The sequence below is a fragment of the Bradysia coprophila genome, unplaced genomic scaffold (genome assembly GCF_014529535.1).
Source record: "Bradysia coprophila strain Holo2 unplaced genomic scaffold, BU_Bcop_v1 contig_350, whole genome shotgun sequence".
NCBI lineage: Eukaryota > Metazoa > Arthropoda > Insecta > Diptera > Sciaridae > Bradysia > Bradysia coprophila.
In genome coordinates this window covers 10,875,424-10,900,423 of record NW_023503608.1, presented here as the reverse complement: position 1 = coordinate 10,900,423, position 25,000 = coordinate 10,875,424, and the positions used below count along the sequence as shown (strand labels likewise).

Here is a 25,000-nt window from a genome sequence, read left to right as displayed (position 1 = left end):
ATACAAAATTCTTTTAAATCCCATGTTTTATAATGAAATTCGTTTTGTTTCTTGAATATTCAAGGCGATTTGTATACGACGGAAATAATGAACGAAAAAAAAAACAATGAAATCAGAAAAGAACACGGGAGAACGGTTACATTTTTATATATGATTTGATTTTCAACTGAATCCTTACAAACTGTTTATCTATAACCGGGAAATTTATATTTTTTTCTCAATTGCGAAATATTGATGGAAATCGATTTCGTTCGATCCAATGATTTAATGATTATAAAATCAAAGAAAAAAATTCGATTACGACACTTAGTAATGCCAAGTCTGCAATATTTCAAGACTATGGTATTCGTTCAATTTATGTGAAATTCGCAACAATTTTACGGGTAGTCCCGATAGCAAAGATAGTGCAGAATTGAACCATGACACAAATTTAAATTATGTGGAACATTTTCTCGAGTAATTTGAAAGATAAGCAAAGTTTTTATCTAGTCTTTTGTTCTTTTTTTGAACCATAGGATTGCTGATAAGGCTTGATCGTGCGAATTGAGTTAGGTAATTACAATCAATGACATAATAGTGGGATAGACTGGAATTACGTAGACGAAATCGTGAAGCAAAAGTAAACTCTGTGTAATATACACTTACATGCTACATGCGTCGAAAACTGTACTTTTCATGTTTTAAGCACTTCTTTCGACGCCCTCAGCATGTAAAATCCATTACATAACTCGGGATAAAAATGAAAAGTCTCGTTTTCGTGTGTTTATTGACCTCGGCTTCGCCTCGGATCAACAAAATTCACACGAAAACTCTACTTTTCATCTTTTTATCCCTAGTTATGTAAAATACTATTGACACACACACACTATTATGTCATCGATTACAATAGTCTGCGTAATAATTATGAATTTAATATAAGTATATTCGTCAAAAAATAGTATTTGCAAATAATTTTTGACTTTCGGTGAAAAGTCAATGGAGATGCCACTACAGTTACAAAAAGTAAAGAAATCTTACATTTTGTTTTATGAAGGTTCTGATATTTCTAGACCCACGGATTCTTACTGTTATATTGTATGAGTACAATTGAAGAGTACAACTTAGAATTTTACACATTTTCAAAGGGTTCGTTCACAGTCACTCCAGAATGGGACATTTTCGGTTATGCAACGCAATTCAAGGTTCTGGCGTGAATATGAACGATCAACTCGAAAAAAAATGTCATCAGTATTGTTATCGAGACTGTTACTTATTTGTAACAACGATATTTGGTTCACCCAAATTTTTTTGTGAGATAAATTTGGGTTAGTACTTCATAAGTACAGTAACATACCTTTCCTATAAAATTTAATGTAATAGGGTTTCATTACTTTCAAAGATAGTTACTATAATGTTAAATTACCTCAGGTTGTGGGCTCCCTTGACCGAAGCATTCAATGTGCCCTCCGGTACTGTTAGAAAATTCCACTTTATGTGGGGGCTCATGTGAAAATACTGGTCCTTGTAATTCAAGTGCAGATGACGCTGAAATAAAAAAAATAATTACTAAGCCGTTTTCCATTGCCGCAAAATATTTCACGTTTTTCACGTTCAAGGCACCAGCTGAAAACATTTCTCTCGATCTTCATATCCCGGAAAGAAGAGTAAAAAATGTATTACGAATCAAATAAGGGATAAAACAAATAATATTGACTAGGCCAAGTAATAGAGTTTCGTTTGCAGTGAATACTGCAAAAACGCCTACTCTATGATATATAGACGGTATTTCTTCAAAAAAAAAAACTGTCGACACAGAAATCCTACAACATTTTTTTCCCCCAATGTTATTTCAAAGATATTTTCCCATTTTTCTTGGGTTGTGTAATAACTTACGCACTTGTATGTATGTAAAGTCAAAACATTCATTGACACAAATTTCAGGTTCATGTGTGTGCGTAATGCTTTTCGCTATTCGGCCTGAAACCACCCATGTAGATTCTATGAGTAATTATAAGTAAAATGTTAATGAAACAACCCTTCAGCCATATAAATTTCGCAACTTTTTTTATAGCTCCGATGTTTTTGATTATAATAAAATGTAAAAGAAGCAAAAAAAATGTGTAGGGTGTGCTTTTATATGCAAACACTTTTCAGAAATAGAAGACATTTTCTCCGTGTTTGAACTTCCTTTATTCACTTTCATATACACCAATTTTTTTTCTCTGCTTTGTTACGTATGAAAGGCGTAAGTATAATAAAATGAAGTTAGGAAAATATCTAGATATACTTTTATAAAAAAAAGATATTTCCTATGTTCTCCGCCATTGACTTAATATATTCCAAACATGACCTGTATATCCATAATTTGAAAACGTGCTGTGAATTTTCTCGCGATATTTTGCATACCAAATTTCACTTATATTAACTTGTCAGAGTTAAAATTTATTAAAATTTCAATTGGCCCTGATAATATATCAAACATGCTACATGGTTGTTACATTTTCGGGTAATGCTTCATTTATGTTTATTATAAAAAAAGAACGCAAAATGTTATTACAAAACTTTTCACATACCATCTTTACATATTTTATGGATTGTTATACAAACATTGTACGAATAATATCGATGAAATATCTAAACCATTGACTGCCACCGGTTCGAAATATATAAATTTATTTATTTATATACCTCTACACCAAAGATTTTGAGGGTGAATGTTAAATGAGATCAGAAAATTATGATTCGGAATATTGTCACATTACATTGTGAGAGGTGATTAATATTATAAATATTCTATTATAATACGCTCAACAGAAGACCCCCCTATTGCTTCGTTATTAAATATCGTGTGAAATTTTACAGAAAGTGTGGAACAAGCACAACGAAAAACGAGCAGCAAAGGATATCAGAATTGTACTTTTCCAACCGAGGCGGAAAAAGTCGGGTTTTTTTCAGCACCGCTAAATTAGGATTTGTATTGAAAAAATCAATCGAAGTTTTCTCTCTGTTACAGTTCAAAAATTCATGTATATTGCTTATTGCGTCCTTAAATGGATTTCTTTCGCATTAGCGTGGTATAAGGTTTTACGAAATTCAGCATCATAATGTTCGAAAATTATCGAAAAATGATGCCTCTGTTGCATAAATCATTGCATGAACCTCAACGCGGGCATGATCTAGAGCCTAATAAAGTATTTTGCACTTGATGTCGTAAATAGTATGTTGTGTTACAAGTATTGTAATGTTGATTTTTTCAGCACTAGACCCAAGTTTTCCTTTAAGTTGGGTCGTGTGCTGAAAAAATCTCATTACAATACGTGTAACACATCATGCTTTGTGCCAACCGAGAATTGAAATAGACAAGAGCACAAAAAATCATAATTTTCATTGTAAACAATCACTCTTCAAATTTGATCGATCACATTGCTTTGCATTTTCTCAAACGAATGCTGTAACAACTCATACAAATTCCATATCAACACTGCTTTGAGTGTTGTAATATCACATCAAACAGGTGCTGAAATAAGTCACTTTACAACACTAAAATGAGTGCTGAAAAGAGTCGTATTTCAATTCTCGATGGCACAATAACCATTTTTAAATACCTTCTCGCACTAGTGCGTTAAAGTCTTACTTTCAGTTCTGGTTTGTTTTTGACGTTCGCTGGTGGCTCGCGTTGGTAATCTTACATTAAACGACACCATTAAGTGTATCGAAAATAATCGATACCTTATTATAATTCTGTAACATTTTACTTGCCATACCAACGTTAAATCCTTTTTAATGTTATTGAAAATCATGAAAATTTAAAATGAAATTTTCCGTTTTGTGAAAAATTAAATTTTTATCGCTGCTGCTGCTGCATTACAAATTTATGTCTTAAAAATAGAAATACAAAGAAATCGATAAACCACAATGAATCCCCGAGAAGATAAAAAAAATACAATAAACAGCTTTCTTTTGAGCTGCTCTGCAAAGCAAAGTTTGCCAATCGAAGTAACATCAAAGTTTCCACCAAAATACATTTTATTGTGGCCGTAAGTATTAAATGAACGTTGGATGTGTATTGGAAAATGTATTTATATGTTGCAATCTTAGCAAATTCAGTGGAACTTGTGGAATTTTTGTATCAGAATGTGGTATACACGGTCTGAGTATACACATCGATCTCAATACAAATCTGTGGCAATCGTTAAATGCCACTCATAAGAATTCAACGCTCGAACCTCCAGGACTTTTCAGAGACGATGGAAAAAACGGATGTCTTGACCCTCATAACTAGGGCCTACGGTCGTTACCTCGTTTGGGACGCCAACTGTTGCGACGCTCTGGCACCCAGTCATCTGAGCGTCTCATGCAAACAAGCCGGTCGTATCGCCGAACTCGAATCAAATGAAAAACATGAAAAGTACGTCGAGGTGAAAAGGGGAAATTAGATTTTTAACGCCTTTGCCGTAGAAACGCTTGGTCCCTGGTCGTCGGACGCTTTACATTTAATAAACAAGATCGGTCCAAAGCTCAACGAAGCCAGTGGTGATCCTCGTTCACATGAATACTTAGTTTAGCGTGTATCGTAAGCTATCCAGAAAGCTAACACATCGTCCATAATGTCCACAATTCCCGCATCAACTCACCTCGATCAGATATTTTATTTATAATTTTTGTTTCGTTTCTATTATCTGAAAAACTGAACGAACTGAAGAACAACAAAGGAAAAAATTAGTAATTATCTCACCTGACATCGTTTATTATATAATAAACAAATGTTAAAATAATTGAAGTGAAAGATTTTATGGCACTCTGTTGAAAATGCGTAGATCATAATAAAGTAATAGATTCGAGAACGAATAACTGTCCTTATGATACATATCGCCTGCTGCTGTCTGTAAAAAGACAACCATTTACCACCGACTACAATGAAAGCACAAACAGTTGTATTGCGATTACTGTTCATGAAGATAATGTTAGTAAAATGAAGTTTGTTTGGATGTGTATCTTAGGTAACGTAAATGTAACGAGTAAAATTTATCATTTACGATTTAATTAAATCAGAGATTCTAAACATTTAACAGTATAGTTTCAAATTTGGAGAGAAATGTGATTGATCTAGGTGCATCCTTGATGAATCTGAATAACAAACTAAATTACGAACACCGCAGTCCTTTTATGGTGGTTAAAGTATTTGTTAAATTCGACTATTTCATTAAATCATGTAAATGGGAAATGTCAACTCAAGTAAGTCGTAAACTAAGCGGTTTCTGTTAAACCGAAAAGCTTAGGTAAATTCTTCTGACGAAACAATTTTGTGCAAAAATTCTCCAGGTACAGAGAAACTTTTCATAGTTTCATAGTTTCACTAGAGTAAGTCTAATAGGTCCTGTAACTGAACATTTTAGAGAATACACCAAAAGGAACAAAGAAAAAGCTTTATTTACAGGGAAAGAAAATGAAATTCCACTTGTTTTCTGTTTTGGGAGTTGTTGTGGTTTTTGAATGATTCCACACAAAATTTGTTTAACAAATGATAATCTAGATTTTGCCCAACCAAAATTCATAAAATCAAAATCTAGATTTTCATTTGTTCCACTGGCTTGTGGAATCAATTACAAACCAAAACAACTTCCAAATTAGACACGTTGAATTTCAATTTTCTCTCCTTGTAGCAACTCTAAAAATACCAGTTTAACCATATCCTCACCTCATAAGAACTCATAGGAAAACCATGCTCAAGTGAACCGCCAAGAAATCATGATCTTTACATTAATTTATTGGGTAAACCGCAATGAACACTTATGCAAGCTTTTCAGTAATAAAAACTGGAAACCGCTGCGAAATACATTTCTAAATGAACATTTAACAGACGTTTACATTTTCTTCTGTTAGCACATTAACATCAATAATGGAAAGAGCAAAATAATAAAATCGAACAATAATGTTGAGCAAAATATAGAAAAAAGAAATATTTTTCAAACTTTAAAAAATCCGATGAAAAAACCATTGAAGCGATGGGATGGTGAAGTAAAATATAAATAATTATGAAAGAAAACTTCCATTGCTAGTGACTGAACTGCGTTTCCCAGTGTGCCTTCCATCAATAACATATATATTATAATAGCCAGACAGAATACACATTTTCCATAATTCTGAGCCACTTATTGCGAATTTCCCAGAAGAAAAACTTTTCCGCTAATAGCTCAGCAAATCCTACCAATTTTGTTTGTGTACACACAAATATTCAACATAAAAAAATCATGATATTTTTTCAGACGTTTCCAATGTACTAAACATAGGATCTATGATGAAATACAATGTATAACGTGCTTCGAAGCTGATATAAGCAACACTTATTTGTATAGTTCCACCATTAAATGTCTGCAGGAAAAAATTAATGTTACAAAACGCGCAGGCACTCAAGTGCACCACTACTACGAGATTCCCTCAACTGAACTCATTCATGGTGTATATATATGTAATATTTGTTGTGTTGTAAAAGAGTCTTCTCATCGTCCTGGTTTTTTTTTTTCGTTCAACAATACCACGGTGATATTATATGCAGAAGCTGCTACATATCCTGTAGAGTAATGTATAGCCATACTTGGTTGAAAATGTTTTTGTTAATTGGACGACTTTTAATTTCTCATTGAATAAAATAGATGAGGGGGTAACCGAGTATACTAGTGGGAAAACTGTAGGAACAGTCGAAAGAAAATTTAAGATATTTGATTTTTTTTTCCACAATTTTTTTTTGCTACTTTTTTCTATAAAATTTTTCTGAAAAGCTTTTTCATTTGATTTTTGCATTTGTGGAGTTGATAAAAACCGTTTTTTTTTACAGAACATAAAAAGTTGGTGTTCATGTTCATTAAAGTGTGAACTGAAATATTACAGAAGAATTTTTAATTAATCATAATGTTCTCATTAAATGAGAATATTTTTCCAACGCCAGTCTACATCCTCTGCAAAAATAAATGGTTTTTCGATAGCACTTTTCGCATGCAAGACTGAATTTCGAGGATGGTAAAAGTCATGATAATTATTCATCTAATTCGATTGTACATATTTGCATAATCATCGTAAAAATTTCTATTTTTACAGAACTGCAGACTGCCCTGGCTGAAAAGTGTATATTATACCATTTATGCTTTACCAACTCCTTTGAACATTGATGGCTTTGTGCTTTTTTTAAATAAAAGTGGGTGGGGGGAATAGGAAGTTATAAAATATGAAGTGAAAACACCTTCTTACCTGTCTTAAACTATTATAACATTTTCGTTTATTGATTCAGAAGTTGTTTACAGTTGAAGCGTGGTTTCTGCTTAATAGCTCTGTTCTTTCCACCCACCTTTGAATTTAAAAATATGTCACAGGCCAGCTGAGCCCAGAGATGAATGAATATTTCGTGTTATGACCATAATATGTTCAAGAGCCTTTCAGTTATTACACTAAATCTAGGACAAACGGCAAGCAAAGGTCAATCATCAAAGCTACGTATTTTCGTATTTGAAAACTGTTATAAAATCTGTTTTTTGTCTCTGTAGGGTAAGAATAACATTGTCCATCAGATCGGAGAGGGAGTTTGGGTTTATTTTTGCATCGACACATAAAAAAATGATTATTTTGACGAGTTGGATTATGATACGCGCCTTCGGCTTCGGATCACAATCACCAAATCGTCAGAACAAACATTTGGACATAGGTGCACAATATTTATTACTTCATTCGTTTTAGCATTCATTTGGTACATACGTAAGACAGGGTAGAGTTTTTTATCATCGGTGTCGACAACAGATGATGATCCGTTTAATAGTCAGATATTCTTTTGTTAGATCTAATGTTATATTGAAGTAAGAAGAATTTCTTACAAATAATAAACATTCAAAATTTCCTACCCTTGAGACTGGTTTGATTAAATATCGTGCAAATACTAAAACTCGAAAATTTTCATAAAAAAATCTATGCAAGTTTGAAAATCTCAGGAACTTTTAATATCCGGTTTCATCCATTACTAGAAAAAGTTGAAAATCAATGTAACCTAGTTTGTTTGTCGGGGAAATCAGAATTCAATTTTTCGCGGAATTCGTATTTCCAAGAATGCTGGTCAATCAATGTCTAGTTTTTTTTATTCATTTATTTTATTATTCCTCTATTATAATGTGGGGAATACTATTAGTTTTATGTAAAAACAGATTACAAATTAATCTTATAGATAAATACGAAAAGCGAAAATTTGGTCTAAGAAACTTTAGTTCAGCGATTAGAAATCAAATTTTTGTCTAACAGTTAGGCTATATCACAGAGTCAAATAAATAAATAAATTAGTTCAAACTGCACATCTCAATTCAAGTAAAATTAAGGCGATATCACGTTATAATCACTGGCACCTTTCATCACTTCGATTGTCAACTTAGATACAGTGGCTGTTGTATTCATGCGTGGCTTGTTTCAAGATTGGATGATGGTCGGGGCATCTGAAGTTGTTCGCATGGTGAGTGTGGTGGGAATGAATATCGCGATTGTATTGAATTGTGAAATTGTGCTTAGTTAATCCATTCACGATCTTGTGTAGTTGAAAACCGTGTATTGCTTCTAAAAACATGTATTTTTACATACTTTTGTTTTCCCTACAGTCGAAAGTAACGAATTACCTAACTAGGGAAAACAAGAGAATTGGTTTGGAAGTTCACAGCATGTAACATATATTATGTGCTTGTTGTACGCCTTCGGCTCTGGCAATAATGTCCTACACGTCAAAATAACAGTCTGGCAACAGGTGTATACCATATTTTCTCTGTCGAGAACAGATACATCGAGATGAGTAAAAACTCCCTATAGAGAGATAAGTTCGAGATTATCGTTCTAGACAGATAAAATTCATTACAAAACTCGGTAAAAAATGAGAAGTCACGTTTTCGTATGATTGTTGACCTCAGCTTCGCCTCAGATCAACAAACTTCACACTAAAACTGGACTTTGCAACTTTGTATCCCTTGTCATATAAATAACTATTCTGTTCTTTAGTGTACGATTTGGCGGATTGGAAATGAATAATTAATTAACGAATATTTAAATGTGGAATCCCTACCCTACACAAATTGAATAGAAGATAAAATTACAAAAAAAACGAAAAAAATACGCTTACATGTCTGCTCAACCGACAACCGATTCGTAGATATATCTGGTTTTATCAAAAGCTAATTATTTATGATTATAAATATACTCGAGGAAATCGATTTACATTTCCGAAAAAGGACAACAAAATTGTCTATAAATAAACGAATTTGCTCTAATTTTCTGTAAAAAAATAAACTCTAAAATGCTGACGTTGCTATAACTCCTCCATGTGTCTATACATACATAATAGCAAGAAGAATTTGCCTAAATGTTTTTTTTAAACATATTTTCCTTAAACATTTTCTCCAATCCCTTTAAAGCCTCTTTCCGTTTCTTGATTTTGGAACTGGTAATACATAATGTAAACATAAACTCTAGCTTAAAGAAAATAACATTAATATAACGAAGAAGAAAAAAAATTTAAATCTGAAAATATGAATCACCCTGTCAATAAAAACATATCCATGTAATTGAACACGACGTTGTATGAAAAAGGTTCAACTCAATTTTCTTTGGAAAATTTCTTAATTGAATCAACTTGAGTGATGAGTTATGATTCTTGCTCCAACAAATGAAATTTCCTCATTCAGTAAGAAAAGAAGAATTTCGCATTTACTCTCAATCGAGATTTCAATATGAAAATAGTTGTTCGGAAAATCATGGCAAAAGCTTTCAACGATTTTTAATTCACTCAATCGTATTATATGAATGTATTGCTGCATGAGCTTTTCTTGCTTGCCACCAATTAATAAAATAATTAATTTATGCGTTCGTTCATATTCAAAAGATATCGCTAATTAATGCCGTCAGAACCTTCGCCGAATAGCCCAAAATAAATATAGAAACTAATCCATTAGTGTTGATACCATATTTCAACAACCCAAAAATATTACTCGAATAAATCATTGGAAATTATGGTCGTACATAAACACTGACCCCTATGATATTGTACACATATGCTACACCCACAAAATTTGCAAAATGGCTTAAGTATTATAATATTTTGGCATAATAAAAGCCAAATTATTCGAAATGACGGCATATCAAACTTTTGTATTTTGAACTTTATGTGAGATGAAGAAGAGGACGTAGATAGTGAGCAGCCAAAAGAAACGATAAAGACCTATATTGGGATATTTATTGTATTTTATGTTATTTATACATATTCCGACGTATAACCAATACAAAAATAAAAAATAAAATGAGTGCCACAGAAAGCGTCATGTTCTTGGTTACGATACGGATGAAAACAAGAACATTCAAATAAGTTATCTGTTTTTGTCGTAGCCGCACATTGCCAAAACTTGTTAGACGTTCAAAAACTGTGAACAAAAGTTTTCCGCTAAAAAAAAGTTTATCAAAAAGACTTCCTCAAGCGATATGATGTTGAGAAGCTTAGCCGAAATGACAGCAATTTAAGTTTTCGAAAAGCAAAAGCGAACCATGACGTTACATCATGTATATACATAATATATGTACTCGTATACATAACTGAGCAAAGAAATCGTCCGGCAAGTGTCTCAAGTTTCTTTTAAGTTCGTTTCGTTTTTATTTTAAGCAGAGTAAAGCCAACACAATTTTCAGTTTTTGAGTTTATGGAGAAGTTTATTTCAAGTTACGGAAAAATAATAATTTAATGTTGACGGCAGCACTATATGTATGTAATGCACTAACTTGTTCGTACCTAGTTTATATGTGAAATATACGAGTAGCTTATCAAGTTCATAAATTTGTTCACTGTGTAGTACGGAGACTGTTGGAAAAGTTTATGATTGCTTTCGGGTGATGTGTCTCTTGGGTATGAAATGTGGCATTATGATGATTGATTAATTTACAACTCTGTTTAATGCCAACAATGATCAAGTTGTATCGATACTTGGCTAATCCATAATATTTTAGTTATGTCGAATAAGCAACATTTGGAGGCATTATTAACATTGAAGTTGATATCCTCTTGGGAGTTTTATAGAAACATTTAAGATCTGTGTTACGTACATGTCGTGTTCCACATGAAAATAGGTAGAGTAGATAGTCTAATAGGAAAGTTTATTCCAAAGAATATTTAAGAATTCACCCAATAAATGCGACTCCTACTTCAAAGGAAAATGTTAATTAAGTCATCTCAACGCAAAGCATTTGGGTTACGATGTCTGTGTTGTCAGTTGAAAATGATTAGATTTTTGTCTCACATACGGCGTAATTAGTTTAAAAGAGACTAAAGTTCCCAAGTAACAGTCTGGTTAACTGGAAAGCGTTTTCCGTCTAGCACGTCACATTTTATTCTATCTTCCCATTGCGACCGAAGTTATCTTCTGGAGTGTTAATTTATTCAATATGCTCGATTGATACAGGCTAGAGGATTATATATAAATAAATTACTCCACAACTATGAGAATGAACGAGCATTGTCGGTCGTTAGTTTGTTGTAGATTATACCTATGTATACATTCGAAGGAAAACCTCAAGTGAAACAATAATGTTATAAATTCATGCTATTCTATAATGTTAAATATTTCACTAATACAATAATCTCTGGAACAAACAACTTTAGATAAGGTTTCGTTTAAATAGCATCATAATGTAGAATGTAGAATGCTATACTCGGCTTGGCTCATTTTATGTTTATACACAATTCTAAATACACTTCAGTGTATTCTCTAAGTGACGTGCAAAGCAAATCAAATGAAAATGAAAGGCAGGAACTTAGACTGTTCCATCCGCTTACCCATTTATAATACTCATGTATTCCGGCATACCACCCTCGAACACAATTTTTTTTTTATTATATTTTATACAGACATCAACTCACTTAATGCTCATTACTAATTCAATTAAATAGGTTTTTTATTATATTTTCCCTCACTCTTACCTTTTAGGAAAAACATCAGCATTAAAACAGCTCGTAGATGGCCATAGCGCAAATCCATTGTTGTCGTGATCTGAATTTCGCATTACAATTACATTTTTTTCTTTTTCACTAAATCTTTTTAGCATTCATTCCACATAATGTTTTGTTTTTTCATTTATTTATTTTTAATGTTATCACTTTTTAGCCGACGATTTTCATCCAGCGAATAGTACACTTGAATTTTACAAAATTTTACATTGGTAATTTTGCGACTGAGAAAATGTTCCAGCTTTTTATATGTTGGGCCTGTTAAAATTATATCCGTTTGAGCTATAAAGTTTTATGTATTAAAATCGGCATTTAATACAGCAGTGCCTTCGAAATTATTATTATACTGAGACCTAAAGTAGACTAATTACGACCGTGTGAATTGAGTATTCAAATTACAAAATATTCGTAATTATCGTTTCACGATAATGAACAGAATTTAAGAGGCATCGATGCTTTGCTGAAAAGAATACATTTGGGCGTTTTTTAAATACTGGATTTTAGTTTACTTTTGATGATATCTTTCCACCAGAATCCTTTATCAAAAATTTACTACCGTGATAACGACCACAATTGTGGTAGCTTTAAAAAAACATTAGTTTTGGTTGCAGCAATTTGACCAGCCTTGAGAAAACTAAGCATTTTTTGAAAATTTCAGAGTCGGTCATACTACTACAACCGAAACTAATTTTTATTTAAATCTAACACATTCGTTGTCGTTATTGCGGTCGTACATTTTTCGAAAAGGATTCTGATGAAAAGATATCATAAAAAATTACGAAACACACAGATGTAGGCTACATTTTAGCTAAGTACAAGTACAGATGCATCTTAAGGAGAATAAAAACTTAGTATTTCAGCGGTCTGTTACTTCGTGGTTAGACAGCATCTCAATCTCAAACTTCTCAAACAAAATCTCAACAATCTCAAACGACATTGAATAAGGCAGGAAGACAAAGACGATGGGATTTATAACAGATCGAAGGCGAAATGAAGATTGTATGTTTTACGTCCTTCGTTTCAACATTAATTTTCCTATAGAATACCGCATCAGATAAACCTCCTCATTTATTTTTGTAGATCACAGTCGATATCACCTGACATAACCATCCGTAAAAAAAAGAAATAATAAAAAGCAAGAGAAACTTTATGTTGAATATTTTGACCAATTTTGTCAAGCTTTTGTTTTCTTAAATCAATTATAATGAATAAAAAAACGCCCCTATTGTACCAAACATACAATCGACGAACCATAAAAATTGGTCGTATCATGCAAGACTAATCAGACTGGCTTGAAATGTGATCTGTAATTGCCACAAAATATATTTGATATGAACATCAACCTAATTCGCATTTAACCCAATTTTCAACTTATTGCCTTTCGCTGTGGAAACATTGGGGCCATGGTGTGAGGAAGCGAAATCGTTCACCGATGAGCTCGGTCGCCTGCTCGTTGCTGCAACTGGTGAAAAACGTGCCACGAAGTTTTTTAAACAAAATATTAGCATTGCTATTCAGAGGGGGAATGCGGCTAGTATCATGGGTACTTTCGAGTCAGGTCGCAACTTGGAGGAGATTTATTTTATTTTATAATTTATAATTGTATATATATATTTATTTGCTATTGAAAATATAAAACTATAAAATTTTCAACTTAACTAATTAAGTTTGAAATTTAAGCGAAAATATTCTTCATTTATGTATAGCAATAGTATATACTGTTAGCCCACTTGCTGTTATATTTTGGATACTAAATATATGTTGAGCATTGTTTTGAAATTGTATTTAAATTTTGAAATGGGGTGTCATAAATATGTGAAACGATTCATGCAAGGAAAAGAGTGAACCTATCAACGATTACATGAGAACGTCTAGTCAGGCCTTGGAGGTTAATGATATAGGAGTGTGTGTGCGTTGACGTGTATGTTTTACCCTTTTTTCGGATCGTATGTTTTCCTATCAAAGACAATACTGGCGTTGTATTTCACTACGGGATTATGTTTCGTTTCGATTTTGTTTCAATACCGTTAAAATTCATTCTGCGAGGTTTATCAAATTTGCTCGTCTTAGTACTTACTTTTTAATATATGCCAACTGAATACAATGCTAGTAAGATTATCTTACTGAGCACGACTTAGTTAGTTAGATGAAGAGCCTACTAATCATCTGCTAATGACAACGACATCAACAATGAATGATAGTTCTTAGTTAGATGACTCTTATATAGGAAAACATACAGTAAAACTAAAGAAGTACAAGATTTGGCATCGAGCATTGCATATTACCTGAAATAAAGGATGTAGTAGATTGAATCTATATTTGTGTTAAAATAGTCCACCATCAATCTTTGCGCGATATTAAGTCTAAACAGTTGTGATAATTGATTTTAATTAATTTCACAGCTGAACATGAAACAAAAATGTGTAAATTAATTCAAAAACCCAACATTTTCACCCCCAATGAAATGGATTTTCATTCAAAATTATTATCATCGATGATACCTAATAACACGCTGAAATGCTGAATGAGCTCACCTTCGGTCGTAGATATTAGATAACTCATCAACGTATTTATATTTAGGGAGACTCTGGTGTCTGATGTCGTTGTGAAAGAGCTGATTATTTCAATTATGAGCTACTCGTAAAAATATGAACGAAATAAAAAAGAATATGACGACTAACGTCGGCATAATTTCTCCAGGCGTGTTATTCAAATATTTTGGGGTCGCTTAAAATGTTGAGTAATTAAATTTTATCGATTAAGCATTAGATATTCGCCTTTAAAATACAAATGAACGATTTTAAATTTAAATGAATTTTCATTAGGTTCCGGAACAGATTGATATAATTTATCGAAAGAATGTTGAAAATGGATGCGATGTCGATAGACAAACGGCTTTTGAAAAACAATTTAAAATTTAAATAAAATTATAGGTCAATTTGACGTCAATTGAATGAGCAAGTCGTCGAATCTTTAACTTGATTTGATCTAAGTATGTTCGATAGATAGAAACGACAGTATTTATGGGAGAAATGATGGGAAATAGATATGAAATAGATATGTGTCAAGGTTCTGAAAGAACAGGTAAATACACTTCTGAGTTGTTCACAAAGGCGGTGAGACGCAAATTTTGACAAATAGATGCTTATTATTTGTCTGTAATGAGTCTTACAGATTGTTTGAAATGTCAAGGAGTGTTCAACAAAATGTGTCTGTTTGTCAAAATGTCGCCTTCGTGGGTGTCTTCACCTGTTCTTTCAGAACCTTGGATTGTGTCACTGAGCCTTCGAAAGAGCAAAATAAAAAGTTTCAAATCAAGAAAAAGGAGTTATTCTGTTTTAACCTGTCACATACAGTTATTTTCATCTGTTATTGATAGTAAAAAGCATATTAAAAAAATTGAAGTACAAGATTGGAAATCAACAGATTAAAAATACTTTGATCGATTGAAGTAGACCCGATAATAATACTGTTCATATACCTGCCGTCTGTTACAGCTTAACATGTATTCTGCTATGTTAGACGGATGTTATGTAGGTCTCAATATTATGGTTCGTCATTGTCGAAAATAGATCATTAGACTGTCGTTTACATAATGAAAGTTTTCTGTGTCCACCTAATAAGACCTTAGACGTAATATAAATCTAGAACGTAATGGATTGCAACTAACCGAAAGTCTTTAGAGACAGCATCAGCAATCTCTTGTGGCTAACTTCGCTAACTTTATAGCTCAATCCTTCGATTCATAGCTCATTTTAATGAAAAGTTTCATACCTATTGCCTATTCGCAATAAACAATTTTGGTTACTTTAATATTTTGATTGGAAAATCAAAATGTAATTTAATCTATCTATCTCTTTCACTTGTCATTATATGAATATAAGCTTTCAAAATTTACAAACAAATTAACAGAAATGGTTCAGAATTTTTTGAACGAATCAATAGTCTCAGTGCCAGATTATATTTCTGGACGTAAGGGCGCATTGAAATTGGCCGATGACATGTTTAAATACTTGTTATTCAAACTAATTTTAGTGATTTTATTTAACTTTAAAGAAACAGCAATCTATAACCGATACTGGTGGCATAAAATAGTCTCTAAAGAGAATTCTCTTATGAGTGTAGTAAAATGTATGTAACTATAACAAGTGAAGTAAACGTTCTTGCATCGTACACACGGAATGTTTAAAACAAACGAAGGAAAAGATGTCGTGATATATAAGGCTTTTCTGGCTGCCAGCAATTTCTGAGAGCTTGAGTCATCTCCCTAACTGCCCATGTGGAGATAAGTGCACCGTAGATTGAGGTCGGTATTGATAATATTTAGTTATAATTCTACGTATTAGATACACAACCATCAAATGCAAATATACGAATTCACAATGAACTACTTAAACGATAATAGAACGAAAGTGGTTGATTTGAATATTTAATCTTTCGGAAAATAGTCAGAGAAGAATTCTGCAGACAATAGAATATATTACAAAGGTATTAGCTACGACACTGTCTGTATTTAATGATCAGAAAAAAATGGAATTAATTTTGAAATTATGTACTAATTTCCCTAACGGAAAATTTGATCGTTTGGTACGTGTAGTTAAACTTTAAATTACAGATTTTGGTAGATTTAACACCACCGGTTATTAAAAAAGATTTATACGTTTTTCAATCCTCAACGACCTACCCATAAGCAATTTGACTCGATATGTATGCTCTAACACGCGAACGGTTTGGAAAAAGGATGAGAAAAGTAACAGACTTCAACAAATTAAGCAATCCCTTTAACCTGCATACCGTAATCTACAAGGTAAAATGAAAATATGAAAATTCATAGATCCTCTACTCATCGCTAAAATTATACAAATATTAACTTAACGCACAGCATTACACACAGACCTTATCCCAAATATCATTATAGACTAAAGTGTTTACAAAAATGGTTTCTAAGTAAAATTTAATTGTAATTTATAAAGCAATTTGTGGGACACGATTCATTTGAAACATTTTTCTGTATAATCGAGGTACATAACGGTCTTCTAAAAAAGGCATCCACACAGCGACGATCCCTACATTTAAAGAGAATTAAGAAAATATTAATGAGCGCACGTTAACGTTGCTTCGTCTTCTGGCTAAAATTTTCGAAAAAGCCGAACAGAAAATTGTACATTTTCCATCTTAAAAAAAATTATCCAACACATCCGCCTGAAACAGTTTCTTCTTTTTTTCATTTTAATTAAACCCTCCATTAAATTATAATCCGGAAATGTCTGTTTGCAAATGAATGAAGCTCACATTGAATTCAGTCAAGTTTTTCTCGACTTTATGCGGTACAGATTCTAATTCCGAATAAAAATTCATTGGAAGAATTCATTCAAGTGAACTTCGCATAAAATTAACGACAACAGAAAAAAAAAACATTTTTCACTTTAAACGGTACACTTGCATATTTTATACCAACCAAAATTGTATGTTTTACTGTCTCTGTTATATAATATTATTTATACCGCGTGGGTGAAGTTGTATTACTATTCGATGCGATATATCAGACACTTTAGAAACGGACTTTCACCAACGACACACAAATTCATACTGAATCTAATTGTTGCTCCAATGCTCCGTTAAACGTGAAAAGGCTTTTCCATCACGAATAAACGTATATAAAGGCAACGATGAGAAGAAAAAACATTTTTTTTTCTGCTATATATGTGCATAACAACTTTGCACGAAAAGTCATCATCAGAATTTTTTTTATACTCCCACGATGGGGAAGGAAAAGTTGAATTTTCTCTCGCTAGTAATCGATTAGTTGGATACCGCTACTATATTAGAAATTGTGCATCTTTTCGATACAGAGTAATACAGATTTTGCGTTGAGAATTGGAGAGAGATAATGTATACACACACATATAGTGGAGAGCATTTTCTCAAGACATTCGGAAATAGATAAAAGTCAACTAAAAAAATTAAATCAATTGACTAAGTAAAGAAAACCAGAATAGACGGTGTGCACCTCTTACGGACGGATATTTAATTTGTAATAAACCAAAAATATATTATTGAGCTCTAGGTTAAGTTATAGCAAAAATGTATGTTTAAACAAATGAAGTGCCAGATTTTTTTAATCTGTCGACAATATTTAGATGTAATCAAGTAATAGATTCGAACCAGCGTTACAATAGTACCACTCTTTTAGTTCCACTTTTTTCGTAAAAGGAAAAAGTGGAACTATCTTCACGCCTGCAGCGTTACAATAGTTTCACTTTTTTAGTTCCACTTTCCTTATACAAGTGGAACTATTGTAACGTTGCATATATGCAGCGTTACAATAGTTCCACTTTTTCCCTTTTACGGAAAAAAGTGGAACTAAAAGAGTGGTACTATTGTAACGCTGGTTAGATTCGAATACTTCTATATGTAAGGAAATGTAAAGGTCTAGCTTTATTATTGAATTCTAATTCTGATGCTCGTTTGTGTAGATCCAGATCAGAAGATCTAGATAGTATGATTTTGTGTTAGAGGTCCAGAAAAGCAGTCTGAAACGTCGACTTGATACAAAATAAAACAATCATTTTCACCGATAGTATCGATAACTGCAGAGAAAATATAGAAATGTCTGCAAGAAATTTGCACGAAAACGGGACATTTAACTTTGCTCCCATATTATGCGATAAACTTATCAAACAAAATTAAACACTGAAAAGCTGAGGAACCTAGTTGTCACGATTCTGTTCAACCGAGTCAAAACCGTAGTCGCATAACCTAACAAACCTATCTTCATTTTATGAAAAAAGGATTTTTAACTATTACTGTATACTGCGCGAGTATACTTTGAGGGAATGATAAGTCAAAGTGCATGCTACGAAAATGATTCATTACATGAGGGAACAATTTTGAGATAAGAGCAACCTCACAAGTGTGATGTTGAGTACCAAGCTTCAGTAACTGTTAATTGAGACAAGTATAAAGTATACCGAGCTGAAGGCGAGGTGTGCAACTACACTTGTCGTAACTAACAGTTACCGAAGCTAGTCTTTAGACATTGTAACTGTGACTGGTGGGATTCAAACTCTTCGAAATAAAAATGTACAAGCAACGACGATATCTACTATTCCGTGCTGAGGTAGTAACAAGCATGGTAGCATGTAAAGTTACATTTCTAGTTAAAGTACATTTTATCGTCACCACAAACCGTAGTTTGTACTCGCACAAGCCATTTTTTATGTACACTTCGCCCCAAAACTACTTTGTGTGGTAATGTACTCCTTCTTGGTATTTCTCAAAAATATGTGTAGTACATTGTTCCGAAATACGGTTCGGTACTACGAGATCTGAGCCGAGAAAAATTCTTGTAGTGGCTGGATAAAAAAGAACCTTTGAATCAGTTCCTACCACACTCTAAATAAATCAATTCGAGATACGTTTATGTGCAATACAGGATTGATTACTAGAGAATAATGTGTGTATATAATGTCAAACTGTCTCGAGAATTGACGACGCAAATGCATTAAATTGTTTTTATTTTTCACTTCCTATGCTTTATGTACCCTATTTGTGCCAAAATGTTGTCATTTTATCGCTATGATCATATTACTGAAAGACCGGAATATGTGTGTGTAGTGTACACACTTCGAGATTATAATAACGCCAGGAACCGCATACATGGATATTGTCGTATGTATTCCGCAATAATTCCGCTGTGAAAATTCTAAAAAGAAAATCACGAACATGTACCACCATTGCAACGCGTTGTAGTTTTATGCATGCTGATACAGCATTCATGAATATTAATTGCCCGTTAATTGATCATATTTTTGTACTCTTATATTTCTCATCTTTGTGTGTGGATATTGATTTTTTTTCGAGTAAGGATGAAGTACGTGATTATGAAAAGGGATGTTTTATTGCGATTCCCGGGTTGTTGTGATTATAGAGGCAGTTTATGTAAACATATTATTTGTATGATGAAGTATGTGAAGTATTTATTTCCCTTGATTATGTGTATGCAATAACAGTTTCGAGTCGGATAACGTTGACTAAAATTATGCGAAGGCGTTGCCCTGAGTCTGAGGTCCTCACGAGATATCGAATCACTGTACTATACAGCTCGACAATAACACGTACGTACATACATAGACCCTAGTGTGTTAAAAAAAAGCTACAATTTGATACACTCCCTCGAATCTTTATCTGTTTTCTTTACATTAAATGAACAGTTGGATCAAGTCATGAAATTATGTTGATCCAGCTACTCTCGGTTCGTCTTATTTGATATGACCTACGGCAGTAATATTAAGAAACCAAGAGAACATATTTAAACAATGCAAATAAGAGGATTGACAAATCAGTCTGTTAAATTGATTGTCCCAGTTTCATTCGTATCCCGCGGTGTTTTAAGTCCATTTGTATCTGAGCGAAATAACGAGTAGCTTGTTTTTAATATTATTTTCAAATATACGAAGAGGAAACAGCTAACTGCCTTTCGAAATTAGTTTGTACAAAAAATTGTCATTCTGCATCTGAAAAACAAGAATCGAACATTTTTAAGGGAAGAATGTAGAGCGAGTGGTAAACATGGGTGGAAAAGTCAGTACATTTTTGAAGCCGGCAGTAAAAACGGTACTATAATTGATATGAACTGAGTGTTTTGAAGATGGCAAACATGTCAGCATTATGAGTGGATAGTTCTTGAATCTACTACTTGATTTGACCTATTTTCAGCGGATCGAAATTTGTTTTGCTATTACAAGATGCTCGGTATAGGCACTAGATATTTTCTGAATTTTTGGTAGGCTGACGAAAGTCTTAATTAAAAATCTAGATTTTTATTTGTTAAACATTTTTTGAGTAATCATTTACAAACCACAACAACTCCCAAATCAGAAAACATGTTGAATTTAACTTTTCTCTCCCTGTTGAGCTCCCTACTAATTTTTTTCGTTATGTTGTTGTAATGGACACGTCAGTAAAAGGTTAATGCATTCCAATAACAATTTCTATCAATATCGTCTAACAAGTGTAAAAAATTGGCGAAGCAAAAACCGAATACCGTGTAGTAATGCCTATGCCAGTAGCATACCACCGCGACCATTAGACTTCCGTAGCCTCAATCATTTAAAGAGACATTTGTGCAAATTTACATTTTGTAAAGCATATTTTAAAGGAGCGTCTAGGAGCATATGAATTATAAAACCAATATAAATGACAAATAAATTCATGAAGCACATATATGTGTGGAAGCTCAACAGACTAGTAAATATGACATCGTAACATACAGAATATTGATAGTGCTACTGTATATAACTTGTGAATGAAATCAAATATGGATTACATGTGTGAACGAACGTTGAATTCATTTTTCTTTTTTAATACAGAAATCAACTGAAAAATTTAAACAGAAATTCATTGTTGTATGTACACACATCGTACAGGGATTTGATGATGAAAATATCGTAGCACATAGAGGATCAAGTACAAGAGAAAATTTTTAAATTAAATTTATATACCTCCCCGTCTCAAACTACTCATAAATTTTATGTGATTTGATTAAATAAAAAAAAAAGTTCTTAAAGCGCACATCCAAACAATAACTCTAAAATTTATTTGGTAGATTTTTTTTCGGCTAAATGTTTATTATCTCCTTCTTTCTATATTCATTTTCCGTCAACACAACACTTATATAGATGAAACTTATTCACTTTTTCACATGTTTTATGAATGAAACAAAACCAACCAAGTCGTAAAGCACCATTTGAGCAAACTTATATATTTTCGAAGACACACTTCAGCCGCACTTAATCTAAATTTATTCACAAAATGAAATATTTTTTATGCATGCCGGCTTCGACAGGTTTGACGGTTTACTTAAAATTACTATGTGGAAAAATGGAATAAGAGGAATCTCTAGTTGGTGGCAGGATATCGATTCAAGAAAAGCATTTTTGCGCATGTCTGAGTACCAAACGAACAAGTATATTTATTATAATCCAGAAGATATGGAAATGCAGAATGGAAATTCTAATTTATCTCAATGGCTAAAACACCATGTTATGTATGTTTGGATACATTCACGGTTCTATTCCACAAATTAATTGTTTCATTTTTACCTAAAAGAATAGTAATTTGCATTTATCTCCATTCCAAATGCATCTACTCATCGTCCATCTAAACAATTTCACCTACAGTCCATCAAATCTACTATATAAAAATGTTACCGTAAATGTATAGTAGAGCACCCAATCTGAATGAACACCTCATGATAGTAGTGTAGTAGCCAAGCGTACTCGAAGCGTAACATCATTTTTTTCTCTTTCTATCAGCAAAATATATTTTGCCAGCGTATAAGTGATATGAGAGTGCATCCATGTACATAGACGGAACATTAAGCGAACATCCAATCATCTGTACATATTGTAGTATAGGATTTCGAAGTATATGTACAGTGTACATAAAGGGCAATACGGTGAATGATTACTCGCCCGAAATTATCTGTGCGCATAGATGCATTTAAAAGCGACTAAAAGAGTATGTTGTTTACCTTTAACATACTATACTGGGTACAGCGAACATTCCTGAATAAAATTCGATCGAAAAAGGCATTCGGCATGTTCTTCGCACTCTCACGTCTGTCTAGCAGCATTTTGAGTCAGAAAAATGGGTGGTTTGTACATTCAGAATCTTTCAGTTAATTTGTTTTACGAGGTTTTTCAATAAAAGAAGGGAAGCAGGGAAGGAAATATCATCACGAAGGTGGTAATGACTGCAAATAACTGCCGTAACCTATTTTTAGGTATTGCAAATTGATTAATTTGTTGTTCTTTTATTTTTACCTAGCCTTCTTTAGTAGAAAATCTTTTACTTCATTTGTTTACTATACATTCCGTTATATCAGACATCTCAAGCCACTGTTTGTCATTATAGCTGTCGATGGTAACATTTGAGTGGAAGTCTCGGAAATTATCAAAATATTACTCAAGTCATCGACAAACCTAAATTGCTTTACTTCACATGAATGAATCTCCTTTTGTGCATCGTAAAAGCTTTAATTGCGATTAAAACACAAAGAAAATAATAGCTACATCATAGATCTGCCTCTACACACACATAGAAACATGTTCGCTTCATTTTATCCGTAAAACGAGACACTTTGTCTGCAATTTTTCGTCAATTAATGACGGATTTAATATTACAGCATTTCATAGTTTATTATAATACATGCAAAATAATCATGAAATGACTAAGCAGTAAGTGCTGTGTGTTGTATACGTTTATAGACGTTTCATGTAAATTTTCGCATAATTACTAATTGCATAATAAATCCCCTTCAAAATTATCCGACGTTGAAATGGTGTTCATAATAAGGTACATTTAAATTAAGAAATAGAAATTAACTAGACATAATGTAGCTCCACTACGGTACGCTGGGGAAAATGTTTGGTGATGATGATGATGAGTTATAATACGAAGCCATTCTTTGGTTTGAGGTCTGGTTATTCTCGCAAATTCTGCAAACTGTTTGTAAAGTTTCAGTTTGTTTTAATTGTTTGCGTAAATGATATGAAGTAACTTAAAGAGTTTGTTGCAGAGCGTACCTATAATATATTGTGATCATCACGGAAGAGTTACTTTCAAACTATAAGTCAAGCGATTTGAAAATCCGAGTTGAGTGTATGTTATATGAAGGAAAAGATTTAAGGCTATAAAGAAAAGTGTTTCAAAGGAAAATTATGGGAACTTCGAAAGTTGGCAGCAGCCATTATTGGTTTTCCAGTTTTTGTGTATAAATAAGTATACTTTCTACGTATCAGTATTCAGTTGTTATTTATTAAGGGGGAAAATTGGTGGTTTGAATTTTTAAAATTTATTCACTTACGAAAATTGTCAGATTAAAGCCTTTATAGGACAATTTTTGTGTTTTTTAACGTTTCTAAAAATCTACACGCACTGGCGTGGTCTTGGCATGCCCATGAATAGAGACGTAGCAGCAGTTTTGTTTGCATGGACAATCTGAAAATCATCTGAAGCCAATTCCTAGTAAAGCAGAGATGCGCACTGTCCATTTACATATAAAAAACTTGATTTTACACACAATTCCATATTGGGGAATGGTTGTGACCTCTTGTGAAGCACAAATTACATCTTGAGTGACCATTTATTGGCTGTAAATGAACCCGGTGCGCATCTCTGCTTTACAATAAACCTACATTCGTAGCAAGCAATTGAGTTTCTGTTCATTTTGTGAAGTCAAAGAAATGAGGTTTTCCACCTACTACGAAGTAGGAGGAAAGCAACATTTTCAAGACCAATGATCGCTCGGTTTAGGACAATTTCGAACTGAACATGTAATTTTGATTTAGTTTATTTCATTTCCATCGCTCCAGCCTGTTTGAAGACCAAAAATAAGCTGAAAACTCTGAAAAATATGGGTCTCCTGGAGCGACAGTTTACTTCGACTAACTTTATGGCTTGCAACAGAATTTATCTGAGGTTCATTATATGTGGAACGAAAGAGGGTAAGTCCAGCTACAAAACCCTATAGTCAGTTCCGCGGATAAATTCTGTTGCAAGCCAGTAGGACTGTCCAAACATTGACCATATTTTGAGTCATAAGTCCAGAACGGGTGGCGGCCCATACCGATGATTATACTCTTTATGAAGGTCTGTCAAAGGCCTATATTCCTACAAATTTTCAACTTTTAGAAACATGTCTATCTTGAGCTATCACAAAAAAACTGTTTTCACCACCCCTTGACATGCTATCACTTTCCACGTGTTCACCCAGAAAATGGGAAACTAACAGAATAACTAAAAGATACCCATTTCTTAGAATTGAAAGACGATTCAAACGAGCTATAGCTTGCCTGGATTGCCGAACCATTGTATTTATTTTCACCAAAATTGGTTCAAGTTTTGGCGATATCACTCTTAATAAGTATTTTCAAGCAGCTGTGCTATATTCTCTATATGGAAGAAGAGCCTTCCTCATATTTTCTCTATACACTGCCCGGTCTGCCTTTT

General features: G+C 33.0%; 1 protein-coding gene across 3 annotated transcripts in view; it reads right to left on the bottom strand.

Annotated features, from left to right (window-relative positions):
* Positions 1 to 12,258, bottom strand: part of LOC119080972 (Down syndrome cell adhesion molecule-like protein Dscam2) — a 58,576-nt gene extending 46,318 nt beyond the window's left edge. For all 3 annotated transcript variants that reach the window (XM_037189613.1, XM_037189614.1, XM_037189615.1), the window contains exons 1-2: positions 11,960 to 12,258; positions 1,403 to 1,524 (exon numbers count right to left, since the gene is read on the bottom strand). In XM_037189613.1, coding sequence (XP_037045508.1) covers positions 1,403 to 1,524; positions 11,960 to 12,017 — 180 coding nt within the window. In that variant the 5' untranslated portion in view covers positions 12,018 to 12,258. The remainder of the gene's footprint in view (positions 1 to 1,402; positions 1,525 to 11,959) is intronic.
* Positions 12,259 to 25,000: the final 12,742 nt, after the last annotated feature.